General features: G+C 45.0%; 1 protein-coding gene across 3 annotated transcripts in view; it reads right to left on the reverse strand.

Annotated features, from left to right (window-relative positions):
* Positions 1-1,745: 1,745 nt before the first annotated feature.
* The window catches only part of LOC116989063 (calpain-A-like), a 33,806-nt gene continuing 21,449 nt past the window's right edge, over positions 1,746-14,102 (reverse strand). For 2 of the 3 annotated variants that reach the window (XM_033046211.1, XM_033046212.1), the window contains exons 8-12: positions 13,739-13,816; positions 13,546-13,631; positions 9,771-9,893; positions 5,773-5,906; positions 3,280-3,833 (exon numbers count right to left, since the gene is read on the reverse strand). In XM_033046211.1, coding sequence (XP_032902102.1) covers positions 3,588-3,833; positions 5,773-5,906; positions 9,771-9,893; positions 13,546-13,631; positions 13,739-13,816 — 667 coding nt within the window. In that variant the 3' untranslated portion in view covers positions 3,280-3,587. Of the gene's footprint in view, positions 1,875-3,279; positions 3,834-5,772; positions 5,907-9,770; positions 9,894-13,545; positions 13,632-13,738; positions 13,817-14,102 lie in introns of those variants that run through there. The other variant, XR_004416121.1, reaches the window with a different exon arrangement.

Here is a 14,102-nt window from a genome sequence, read left to right on the forward strand (position 1 = left end):
AGGCAGCGGGCAACAGGTACTTGAAAACACCACGCCTGAGGTTCCGGTCCAAGTTGCATATCTTCCCGACTTGAAAACCTTTCATCATACTAACACACAGATAGGAAAGGTTTGGAGGGATATAGACCCAGGTGGGACTAGTGTAGCTGGGACATGTTGGCAAGTTGGGCCAAAGGGCCTGTTTCCACACTGTATCACTCTATGACTGTATACGATCAGCGTTTGACGGCACTGGGCCTGTACTCGCTGGAGTTTCGAAGAATGAGGGGGGACTTCATCGAAACGTACAGAATAGTGAGGGGCTTGGGTAGAGTGGATGTGGAGAGGATGATTCCACTGAGCGGGAGAGTCTAGGACTAGAGGTCACAGCCTCAGAATTAAAGGACGTTCTTTTAGGAAGGTGATGAGGAAAGATTTCTTTAGTCAGAGGGTGGTGAATCTGTGGAATTCTTTGCCAGCTGAAGGCTGTGGAGGGCCAAGTCAAGTGGATATTTTTAAGGCAGAGATAGATAGATACTTGATTAGTATGGGTGTCCGAGGTTATGGGGAGAAGGCAGGACAATGGGGTTAGGAGGAGAGATAGATCAGCCATGATTGAATGGCGGAGTAGGCTTGATGGGCCAAATGGCCTAATTCTTGCTCCTATCCCATGATCTTATGATGTTCCTTCATCGGCATTGGGTCTGAGTTCTGGAACTCCCTGCCCAGCACTAGCATGGGAGTGCCTTTACCAAACATACTCCAGTGGTTCGAGAAGGCAACATAGCACCACCTTCTTGGAGACACTCATGAGAGGAATTAGATCGGGTAGACGCACAGAGTCTCCATTGCCCAGAGTAGGTGAATCGAGGACCAGAGCGCATATGTTTACAATGAAGGGGGAAAGATTTGATTGGAATCTGAGGGGTAACTTTTTCACTCAAAGGGTGGTGGGTGTGGGTGGAACGAGCTGGCAGACGAGGTGGTTGAAGCTGGGACTATCCCAGCATTTATGATAGGCCAGGTTTGGAGGGATCTGGGCCGAACTCTGGCAGGTGGGACTAGTGTAGCTGGGACATGTTGGCCGGTGTGGGCAAGTTGGGCTGAAGGGCCTGTTTCCATCCAGTATCACTCTATGCTTCTATGATCAACGTTGACCTCCAAATGTGGTTGTGTGAGTAACACAGTCATCCTATCATAAATGGGTTAAAAAACTCTTGGAGTGTTTGTAACTATGGTCATTCATATTGGCTTTGAAGTTGAAATAAACAATATGATGAATTTATAAATTAAAATTACTGCAATTCTCATTTAAGCCTTCAGAATACCTTTATTCAGACGGAGTATTGAGTTTAGAAGTTGGATGCAGCCATTCCTTGTGAGAGTGAGGGGGGAAGTTTGCTGTCGGGCTGCATCTCAGCTTAGTTTGGGAACAGCTCCGTCCAAGATCACAAAACAATTGCAGGCAGTTGTAGACGTCCTGTAGTCCAGTCCATCGCCCAGACCAAACTTCCCACCATTGACTCCATCTACAATTCACGCTGCCTCGGGAAAGCAGCCAATATCATCAAAGACTTGTCCCACACTGACCATTCCTTCTTCCCCCCGCCACGGGTACCCTGTAATCCCGTGCTACCTGCCCCATGGTCGGATAGTCGGCGACTAAACCGTCTCCCCCACCTGGTTTGCCAGGTGAGGAGGGGGCTGTGGACCCCCAGCAGGACCAAAAACAAGACCTGTCAAAGGGCGGGTGAGCTCCTAGCGAGCCGATGGCCATCCACACTTCAGTAGAAGTTGCGATCACTGTCGTACACGGCATTGTAAGGCACTGTGCCCGTTGATGTTTCAACAATGATGGTGATGATTCGATGAAAACCAGCATCCTCAGTCCTTTCCTACACAAGGAAGGTACAGGTTAGATTCCAATCCATGATCCCAAACGCAACACTGGAGTGTGTACCAGAGATGACCAGGTGACTGGGGATTCTGGGAGTGGACAGACTAAAACAAGGTAGCATTGATCTTGTAATAATACGATATATAGATTATAGATCAAAATGACAACTAACGTTTAAGTCAGATTCTCACGAATCAGTCCAGTTGACAAAATGTTCTCATTGCATTAATGGATGGATGGACAAACCTAGCTCAGCTTTTAAAATTAAATAACAATTAAATTACTTCATGGCATCATTAGTTTGAATATAAAAACATAACATTTCCAATCAAGTGTATTATGGCCATACATGATTTCATGCTTCGATGCAAGATGACAAAAAAGAGGAAGTTATAAGGAAATTCTCGCTCCAAAATTAATATGAAGGTAATGCTTCACAGGTTAATAGACAATAGGTAATGGACAATAGGTGCAGGAGTAGGCCATTCGCCCTTTGAGCCAGCACCCGCCATTCACTGTGATCATGGCTGATCATACACAATCAGTACCCCCCGTTCCTGCCTTCATCCCCATATCCCCTGACTCCGCTATCTTTAAGAGCCCTATCTAGCTCTCTATTGAAAGTATCCAGAGAACCGGCCTCCACTGAGGCAGAGAATTCCACAGAATCACAACTCTCTGTGTGAAAAGGTGTTTCTTCATCTCCGTCAACTAACATGCATTCAAATCAAGATCATAACTTAAAAATGACAAACAAATGAAATGGTATTAAGCTAGTATTTATAAAGAACAGTTTTGTCCGTAAGTAACTTAAATGCAGCAGTCACATTAGGGCGAGGTACAAAAAACATGATGACAAAGTTGGTGTTTGTTGGGTGGTTGGGTGGGACTTCACTGTAGATGGGACACCTTGGCCGGTTTGGGCAAGTTGGGCCAAAGGGCCTGTTTCCACGCTGTATCGCTCTATAGACCCATTATGACTCTATAACCGCAGATGTTATTACACAAAAGGACACAAAGTGCTGGAGTAACTCAGCGAGTCAGGCAGCATCTCTGGAGAACATGGATAGATGATGTTTTGGGTTGAGACCCTTTTTTCAGACTGATTACAAGGAGGGAGAAGAAAGCTGGAAAAGGGGGAGAGAGAGGCAGGATAAAGCATGGCAGGTCAGAGGTCGATATAGGCAAGGGGAGTTTTTGATAGGCAGGTGGTTGGAACTAAGGCCAGAGATAAGAAAACAAGGTCTATTTCCTTCGCCCCATAGATGCTGCTGCACCCGCTGAGTTTCTCCAGCATTTTTGTGTACCTTCGATTTTCCAGCATCTGCAGTTCCTTCTTAAACACAAGCTGTGAGACAGGTTTGATGAGTTGTAAAGCCAGATGGGGGGGACTGGCAGGAGGGAGGGGGGAGAGTGGGGGGAGTGGCAGGAAGAAATAGGTGGAGGGAGGGGAGGTGTAGGGGGAACTGAAAATATAGTTGATCCTGTTTGCACCTTTGTGGATGAAGAAAACAGGCAGGTGTCGGAGACTCTTTAAAAACACAATATATAATATTATCCACACACTGAAGCCTGTTTGCAACCACTGTGATGGCTATTGCACTGATATTTTAAAACCCTTGTGTTGGCTCTGTCATGCTGGCTCTGTGTATGTTGTTCCTCTTCCTCCTGTTGGTGTAGGACTCGCCGCTTCTCAGCAGGCCTTGAATGGTTAGTCCACTGCTTCTTCTGCGAGGTTGAATCCCTGGTGAGACTGAATCGGAGCGTCAGTGAAGATGCGCAGCATGAAAGCCTCGTCGGTTTCTGGCGCGAAGGTGCTGGGAATTATCACGTAATGTCCCGGCGTGAGTTTGCAGCGGAGGGTGATGCTTCTCTGCGCCACGTACGCTTCCGAATCTGAAACCTCCCCGTCGTGTGTGAAGTGTTTCGCAGTTAAAACCTTCAGAGGATCGCAAGACTGTCAAAAACAAAAAAAGCACACAGCTTCACTCCAGCTCGTCATTGGACTATCGCAACATTTCGCAGGTATTATCGCAATGTTTAAGAAACATTTGCACAGGTACATGGATAGGACAGGTATGAATGAATGAATGAATAAGTTTATTGGCCAAGTATTCACATACAAGGAATTTGCCTTGGTGCCTCGCCCGCAAGTGACAACATGACATACAGTGACAATTATGCCCCTGTCCCACTTAGAAAACCTGAACAGAAACCTCTGGAGACTTTGTGCCCCACCCAAGGTTTCCGTGCGGTTCCCGGAGGTTTTTGTCAGTCTCCCTACCTGCTTCCACTACCTGCAACCTCCGGCAACCACCTGTAACCTCCGGGAACCGCACGGAAACCTCGGGTGGGGCGCAAAGTCTCCAGAGGTTTCCGTTCAGGTTTCCTAAGTGGGACAGGGGCATTAGGAATGACACATAAAACATTAAACATTAATAATAAAACATTATCGATTAAACATGTACATTAAATAAAATACCAGAGCAAAAGGAGGCTACGGAGTTTTGGCTATTGAGTAAAGATAGATACTTGTGGATAAAAGCTGTCTTTACGTCTGGCTGTGGCAGCTTTGACAGTTTGGAGGGATCTGGGCCAAATGCAGGCAGGTGGGACTAGTGTAGATGGGACATGTTGGCCGGCGTGGGCAAGTTGGGCCGAAGGGTCTGTTTCCACATTGTATTCTACGGACACTGTTTCGGGAACAAAAAAGCTCACTTTTAATCCTGAAAGATGTCTTCAGGGGATTTCAAAAATATATTTTAAAGTGGGATGAGAAGATATGAATATTCAGAATATCTGGAGGAAAGACTAGAAGACACAGATGCTGGAGTAACACAGCGGGTCAAACAGCATCTCTGGAAGACGTGAATAGATGACATTTTAGGTTAGGACCCTTCATCAGACTGATTAGGGTCCAGACCCAAAATATCACCTATCCCATGTCCTCCAGAGATGCTGTCTGATCCATTGAGTTACTCCAGCACTTTGTTATGTTTTAAATCACCAGGTTTGATTTGGGATGACTGACATTCAACCAACATTTCTACAACTGAATAATCAGATGGTACTCAACGCAAGCCCATTCATGCTTGAATACATAAAGGGCTGAGTTGACATTAGTTTACTTTAAAGATACAGGCTCTTCGGCTCACTAGGTCCACGCCGACCATCCATCACCCGTTCACACTAGTTCAGTGTTATCTCTTTTTCCTATCCATTCCCTGCACACTAGGGGCAATTTACAAAGGGCCAATTAACCTACAAACACACACGTCTTTGGGATGTGGGTAGAAATCGGGGCACCCGGAGGAAACCCACGCGGGGAGAACATGCAAACTCCACACTGACACACACCCAAAGTCAGGATTGCAATTACCTTCATCGCAACAGAAATTATGTTCGAATGATAGAAATGGAGCAACATATTTTAAAACATCCAGTTAATTAGATAGATAGATAGATAGATAGATAGATAGATAGATAGATAGACAGACAGACAGACAGACAGACAGACAGACAGACAGACAGACAGACAGACAGACAGATAGATAGATAGAGAGATAGAGAGATAGAGAGAAAGACCGATAGACCGATAGACCGATAGAGAGATAGAGAGATAGAGAGATAGATAGATAGATAGATAGATAGATAGACAGACAGACAGACAGACAGACAGACAGACAGACAGACAGACAGACAGACAGACAGACAGACAGACAGACAGACAGACAGACAGATAGATAGATATTTTATTGTCACGTGTAGCATGAAGGTACAGTTAAATTCTTTGTTTTTCCACACACAGTAAACAAAAGAGTCACCACAAGTTGCGGACAAAGATAGGTATGTAAAGATAGGTCATTGTCTTTGCAAAATATCAATTGTCAACTTACTCTGTAAATCTGGACCCCAATGGGACTCATCAAGAGTCCAAGCTTCCTGCTTGTCCGTCTGTAATTCTGGATTAAACAGATTAAAATAGAACATTCCCGATCCTCTTGGTCATCATCAAAGTCGGTGTGAACATCTGACGGGTGGCAGAAAGAATATCGTGTTAGTGGAATCCCACATTGAGCCGAACACCAGAGGGAACTCGAGTAACCAGTGGGCAATTGGAATTAAACATTAAATTGACATTTTTCAGCCGAATGTTTTTGATACGTGTTGGGAGAACCAGTGCTGAAGACGCTACAGTTCATGTTAAGACATACTCTTCTTACATTGAAAATTGGAAGGCGTAATAAGGTAATACGGTCAAGGTACAATAACAACATTTAAAAGACATAGAAACATAGACAATAGGTGCAGTTGGCCATTCGGCCCTTCGAGCCAGCACCGTCATTCAATACGATCATGGCTGATCATCCAGAATCAGTACCCCGTTCCTGCTTTCTCCCCATATCCCTTGACTCCGTTAGCCCTAAGAGCTGAGTGTTGAGTGGTACACCACAGGGCACAGTACTTGGCCCACACCTATTTTTGCTTTACATAAATGACATCCATGAAAAAGTCGCAAGTACGACCAGACTTTTCGCCGATGATTGTTTGCTGTACCGTCCAATTAAGTCAGCTGATGATGAAGATGCTCTCCAAAAGGATCTCGATACTATGGTTGAGTGGTCACAACAATGGGGCATGCAGTTCAACCCTTCCAAATGTGAAACTATGCATGTCACCAGAAAGAGGAATCCAGGCTAAACATCTTACAATATACTTGGTGCCACCCTTGAAGAATCCAAACAAACCAAGTGTCTTGGCACCAAATTGCAGAATGATCTGCATTGGAATGGTCAGACTCATCATGCAACGGTGAAAGCAACAGGTGTCCTAAACTTTATGAGGCACAACTTTCATCATTGTTCAACTTCTGTCAAGGAGAAGCTATACTTCACCCTCGTTAGACCTCATTTGGACTACGCAGTTGCAGCTTGGGACCCATACACAAATAAAAACATTTCTTCCATCGAACGTGTCCAAAGACAGGCCGCTCGATTTGTTACTAACACCTATGAGAGAGAAGCGAGTGTCACCAAACTTCTGAATTCTCTGGGGTGGAACCCTCTCCAAGACAGACAGACGTGAAGCTCACCGTTTGACCTGTTTTTACAAAATGTTAAATGGTCAGCTCGACATAGACTACAAGACCTACACCAAACCCAAACCAATTAGGAGCAGACGAGGGCATTCGATCCAATTTGTGATCCCAGCTACAAAGACAGATGTGTACAGCAATTCGTTCTTCCCCCGCACAATTAAAGCATGGAATAATCTCCACCCAACTATAGTTACCCAACCAGATGCAACTAAATTTAAAGTAGCTCTTTCTTCCCAATAACCCTTTCTGGCTTAAGCCCTCCCTTCACCACCTCCAGTTTAAATTCCATTTGGAATATTTTGGAGGACCAAGAAACCAAGAACCAAGCTACATCGAAATTTTTGGACAGGTACAAAGGTGGAAAGGTTTTAGCGGGGAATGGGCCAAATATGGGCAAATGGGAGTACTTTAGATTGGGCAATTTTGGCCAGCATGGACATGTTAGGCTGAAGGGCCTCTTCCCATGCTGTGTGACTCTAGTACTCTTTGAGAAGGGGAGCTCCCAGGAACCACGACACTTCAAGAGAGAAGTCATTTTATTTGAATGATACGGGCAACCAGGAACAGGCCCAGAACCGCTCCATTAAACTTTCCGACCTTGCTGTGTGAATTCTGAAGCCTGGAGTTTATGGAAACGGTGAGTGACCTAGATATGTAAACATTGTGATGAGAGGAAGCAGTCTGATTAATAGCCAATTGTCTCTAGTCATTGGGAGAACCCAATTGCCAAGAATAATTCTGCCACATCCTGCTGCTGGTCAGATTTAAACATGTTTTAACTGTTGCTGCTGAAGTTTAACTACCATTCGGCCCATCAAGTCTATTCCGGCATTCGATCATGGCCGATCTATTTTCCCCTCTCAACCCCATTCTCCTGCCTTCTCCCCGTACCCTTTGACCCCTGTAATAATCAAGAATCTATCTAAGGTACACAAAAATGCTGGAGAAACTCAGCGGGTGCAGCAGCATCTATGCAGCGAAGGAAATAGGCAACGTTTCGGGCCGAAACCCGTCTCCCGAAACGTTGCCTATTTCCTTCGCTCCATAGATGCTGCTGCACCCACTGAATTTCTCCAGCATTTTTGTGTACCTTCGATTTTCCAGCATCTGCAGTTCCTTCTTAAACAAGAATCTATCTATCTCTGCTTTAAAAAATAGCCGATTGCTTGACCTCCACAGCCTTCTGTGGCAATGAATTCCACAGATTCACCACCCTCTGACTAAAGAAATTCCTCTTCATCTGCATTCTAAAGGTATGTCCTTTTATTCAGAGCTTCTGGTTCTGGACTCTCCCACTACTGGGAACATCCTTTCCATGTCTGTTCTATCGAGGCCTTTCATTATCCAGTAGGTTTTAATGAGATCCCCCTCATTCTTTTAAACTCCACACTAAGTCAGGCCCAGAGGCATCATTTCCATGTTCACTCTATCGAGGCCTTTCATTATTCTCCTAGATGGTAGGGTCCATAGGTATACAAGGTGGTCTTCACAACCTCTTGACCTTTTGACCTTTAGTTTAGTTTAGTTTACTTTAGTTTAGAGATACAGTGCGGAAACAGGCCCTTCGGCCCACCGAGTCTGCGCCGACCAGTGATCCCCGCACACGAACACTATCCTACACACACTAGGGACAATTTATAATTTTATCAAAGCCAACAGACCTGTCCGTCTTTGGAGTGTGGGAGGAGACCGGAGGTCCCAGAGAAAACCCACGCAGGTCACGGGGAGAACGTACAAACTCAGTAGAGCAGCACCCGTAGTCAGGATCGAACCCGGGTCTCTGGCGTTGTGAGGCAGCAACTCTACCGCTGCGCCACCGTGCCGCCCAGTTACTGGAGATTATCTTGTAGATACCACCTCAGTGCGGTGGTGGTGGTGGGAAGTAATGTCCAAGGTGCTGAATAAATTCAAAATAAGGTGACATCTTTGCCCTGGACTACCTTTGGGTAATTGAGCGTGGCACGGTAACACACGGTGGAGTTGCTGCCCTACAGCGCCAGAGATGTACAGGGTTTGTAAGTTAATTGGCTTTGGTAAAAATTGTAAATTGTCTCTGGTGTGTAGGATAGTGTTAGTGTACGGGGATTGCTGGTCGGTGTGGACTCGGTGGGCCGAATGGCCTGTTTTTTGAGTATAAGAGCAGGGAGGTTCTACTGCAGTTGTACAGGGTCTTGGTGAGACCACACCTGGAGTATTGCATACAGTTTTGGTCTCCTAATCTGAGGAAAGACATTCTTGCCATAGAGGGAGTGCAGAGAAGGTTCACCAGACTGATTCCTGGGATGGCAGGACTTCCATATGAAGAAAGACTGGATAGACTTGGCTTGTACACGCTGGAATTCAGAAGATTGAGGGGGGATCTTAAAGAAACTTACAAAATTCTTAAGGGGTTGGACAGGCTAGATGCAGGAAGATTATTCCCGATGTTGGGGAAGTCCAGAACTAGGGGTCACAGTTTAAGGATAAGAGGACCGAGATGAGAAAATCATTTTTTACATAGAGAGTGGTGAATCTGTGGAATTCTCTGCCACAGAAGGTAGTTGAGGCCAGTTCATTGACTATATTTAAGAGGGAGTTAGATGTGGCCCTTGTGGCTAAAGGGATCAGGTGGTATGGAGAGAAGGCAGGGATGGGATACTGAGTTGGATGATCAGCCATGATCATATCGAATGGCGGTGCAGGCTCGAAGGGCCGAATGGCCTACTCCTGCACCTATTTTCTATGTTTCTATGTTTTCCACACCGTATATCTCTAAACTAAACTCATAGAGAAGTTTATATGCACGTTCTTTATTACCTCTCTCTGCAATGGTGATGGGATATTGAGGATTACAGCTGTACTTGGTCATGTTATTCCTGCTTCCTCCTGCGTTGATTCCAGCCACCCACTGGCCCGTTACCTCCTGCAGGCTGCCAGCATCTGTAACAGCAGAAGGACGTTAAACATGTCCTGAACAATAGACTCCGTTCTTTAGACGGACACAAAATGCCGGAGTAGCTCAGCGGGACAGGCAGAATCTCCAGAGAGAAGGAATGGCCGATGTTTCGGGTCGCGACCCTTCTTCAGACTCTCCAGTGATGCTGCCTGTCCCACTGAGTCACTCCAGCACTTTGTGTCTATCTTCGGTTTAAACCAACATCTGCACTTCCTTCCGACACGCCTCCATTCTTTGAATCATTTAACATTTCTCAATAGACAGATAAATCTGTCAAGTCAAGAACATACACATACGAGATGTGCAGTGAAATGAAAAGTGGCAATGCTCGCGGACTTTGTGCAAAAAGACAAACAAACAAACAACCAAACAAACTACAAACAGCAGACAGATAGAGATTTATCAATAGGGTGATTTCACGAAAGGTTACTGGAGCGTAGATCCGCACCCACGTGACCGCAAATTTTAACTGGGGGACAAGCGTCACTTCCGGTACATGTTAGTGAATGGGAAAACACGCACTTTCACACCCGTTAAAAACATCGAAAACGGCCAGTTTTTGAGCTGCAATTTACTGTACCAGTCGGGGTGACCGTGAGACACAGCTACCTAAATTTACAGTTAAAAAAGATTCATCAAAAGTAAGGCATTATTGACTTTTTATCTTTATTCATTTGTTAGATGAAAAGTATTAAAAGTTAGAAATCCTTCAGTAAAATTGCAAAATCGCCCATTGTTCTCAGGTGGGTTTTAACATGCAAAATGAAAACGCTTCTGAAGCTCCATTTACCATTTAAATAATCGTAAACTCTCAATGCGTTTGGAAATAAATTTTACTCAGATGCAAGCTAAGGAATGGGATAATTGTCAGCTGTTAGTTGGACAAAATCAGGAGATTTTATTATTTGCCAAAATATATTTCTCAATGCAGTGCCCACTGTGATTGCAAGGCAGGGCTTGGGGAAGTTTGTACTCACATTGCGACATAAATAAATAAGTAGTTTGGGTGATTGTGCAGGCTTTAAACAAGAAACATTGAGAAATATATTTTGGCAAATAATAAAATCTGATTTTGTCCAACTAACAGCTGACAATTATCCCATTCCTTAGCTTGCATCTGAGTAAAATTTATTTCCAAACGCATTGAGTTTACGATTATTTAAATGGTAAATGGAGCTTCAGAAGCGTTTTCATTTTGCATGTTAAAACCCACCTGAGAACAATGGGCGATTTTGCAATTTTACTGAAGGATTTCTAACTTTTAATACTTTTCATCTAACAAATGAATAAAGATAAAAAGTCAATAATGCCTTACTTTTGATGAAATGCAGCGAGCAAACGCGATAATTCCCGATATTTTGGATCTTTAAATCTCCACGGCAAATGTCCGCTATCAACTTCCGCCGTTTTTGCACCTTCAGCTCCCTCTTGAATTTACCTTAGTTTCTATCTTTTTTTTTAAACTGTAAATTTAGGTAGCTGTGTCTCACGGTCACCCCGACTGGTACAGTAAATTGCAGCTCAAAACCTGGCCGTTTTCAATGTTTTTAACGGGTGTGAAAGTGCGTGTTTTCCCATTCACTAACATGTACCGGAAGTGACGCTTGTCCCCCAGTTAAAATTTGCGGTCACGTGGGTGCGGATCTACGCTCCAGTGACCTTTCATGAAATCACCCTTGTTCTCAAGGGAGGCTGTCTGACCCGCTGAGTTACTCCAGCACTTTGTGTCTTTCCTTGGTAAACCAGCATCTGCAGTTCCTTGTTTCTACTTATGACCGATTTACTTTAGTCAAAATTATGGTTCCGTCAATGTTAATCTGGCTTCAGGACTGATTGAGTCTGAAGAGGGGTCTCGACCCGAAACACCACCTATTCCTTCTCTCCAGAGATGCCGCCTGACCCGCTGAGTTACTCCGGCATTTTGCGTCTATCTTCAAGATTGATCACATCGAGTGTTTTTTCAGTGATGGTGCAGGCCGTTACCATTTACACCTCTAACAGGCAAAATAATAGATTGATTTGCAACAGTCAACAACATCACATGAACTGTGAGATGAGTTAGTTTAGTTTAGAGATAGCGCACGGAAACAGGCCCTTCGGCCCACTGAGTCCGTACCGACCGGCGATCCCCGCACACTAACACCAAGACTAACCTACACACACTTAGGACAATTTAAACCTATACTAAGTCAATTTATCTCCAAATCTGGATGTCTTTGGAGTGTGGGAGGAAACGGAAGATCAAGGAGAAAACCCACAATGTCACAGGGAGAACGCACAAGCTCCATAGAGACAGCACCCGGAGTCGGGATCGAACCCATGTCTCCGGTGCTGCAAGTGCTGTAAGTACTGCACCACCATGCAACCCCTGGTAAACTGCCGAGCTATGGAACTTTTTTGTCTACTCATCGTCCCAAACCTGACCCCCTCCCCCCCCCCCCACACTCCTCAAAATTGGTCAGATGCAAAAAGCCACTCTCTCTCTCTCTCTCTCTATATATATATATCTCCCTCACCCTCACCCTCCCCCTCCCCCTCTCCCCCCCCCCCCCCCTCCCGATCCCCCTCCCCCTCTCCCTCCTGCTTATTTATTGTGTGTATATATTTATATAATGGTCTATGGACTCACTGATATGTTCTGTATTCATGCCTACTATATTCTGTTGTGCTGAAGCAAAGCAAGAATTTCATTGTCCTATCTGGGACACATGACAATAAACTTTCTTGACTTGACTCCCCCTCCTCCCTCTCCCCCTCTCTCCCTCTCTCCCTCTCTCCCTCTCTCCCTCTCTCCCTCTCTCCCTCTCCCCCTCTCCTGATCTGCTGAGAGATGCCTGCTGGATTCTCCGGTGTCTTTACAATTGTAAGCTGTAAAGGCTGAAGAGAAGTTTTACGAGGATGTTGCCAGAACTCAAGGGCCGCAGCTGTAGGGAGAGGTTGAGCAGGCGAGGACTTTACTCCCTGCAGTGCAGGAGGATGAGGAGTGATGTTACAGAGGTGTGTCAGACCATGAGAGGATTAGATCGGGTAGACGCACAGAGTCTCTTGCCAAGAGTAGGGGAATCGAGAACCAGAGGACATAGGTTTAAGGTGAGGGGGGGGAAAGATTTAATAGGAACATAAGTTGTAACATTTTCACACAGAAGGGTGGTGGGTGTATGGAACGAGCTGCCGGAGGAGGTAGTTGAGGCTGGTAGTATCGCAACGTTCAAGAAACATTTAGACAGGTGCATGGATAGTAACAGGTTTAGAAGGATATTGGCCAAACGCAGGCAGGTGAGACTTGTGTAAATGGGACATGTTGGTCGGTCTGGACAAGTCTCTAAAGACATACAGGTTTGTATTGTAGGTTAATTGGTTGGTATGAATGTAAATTGTCCTGCGTGTGTGTAGGATAGTGCTAGTGTGTGGGGTGATCACTGGCTGGTGCGGACTAGGTGGGGTTGAAGGCCCTGTTTCCATGCTGTATAACTGTGACTCTATATCCAGCATCTACTGGTCGTTTTGATTTTCTTCATTTCTTCATTTTTATTTCTTCCTTGTCCGCTGAACAATTTCTCCCCCTCCCCCCCCCCCCCCCCCCCCCCCCCCCCCCCAACCACCTTCATCAAGAATACATATATATTCCTCCATTACCTGCACCTCCATCACCATCAAAGTCAGGGCCCAGGGTCAGAACTGTGATATTTGCAAACTTTCGGCAGAAGTCATCGAACTTCATCCTGTGATATAAGTGAAACGACAGTGTTTGCTGGAAGATGCAACAGCTTTCAATGCAATAAGGTGTCATTATTCAATAAGATATACTTGATCATCAGAAATGTCCTACCAGAATTCGCCATCGTCCTTCTTGGTAAATCCAAATGATTCTTTGGTCCACGTTGGGATTTGATCCCACAGGGGGGAACTTTTTGAAAAAGATCCACATTATAACAATGTTTAAGAAGGAACTGCAGATGCTGGAAAAATCCAAGGTGGACGAAAATGCTGGAGAAACTCAACGGGTGAGGCAGCATCTATGGAGCGACGGAATAGGTCTCGACCCGAAACGTCACCTATTCCTTCGCTCCATAGATGCTGCCTCACCCGCTGAGTTTCTCCAGCATTTTTGTTCACTTTCACATTATAAAAATGAGCACTTTTAGTTTAGTTTAAATTAAAATTAAATTTCTTTATTTATATAGCACATTTTT

Source organism: Amblyraja radiata, chromosome 28 (genome assembly GCF_010909765.2).
Source record: "Amblyraja radiata isolate CabotCenter1 chromosome 28, sAmbRad1.1.pri, whole genome shotgun sequence".
In the NCBI taxonomy this organism is placed as follows: Eukaryota; Metazoa; Chordata; class Chondrichthyes; order Rajiformes; family Rajidae; genus Amblyraja; species Amblyraja radiata.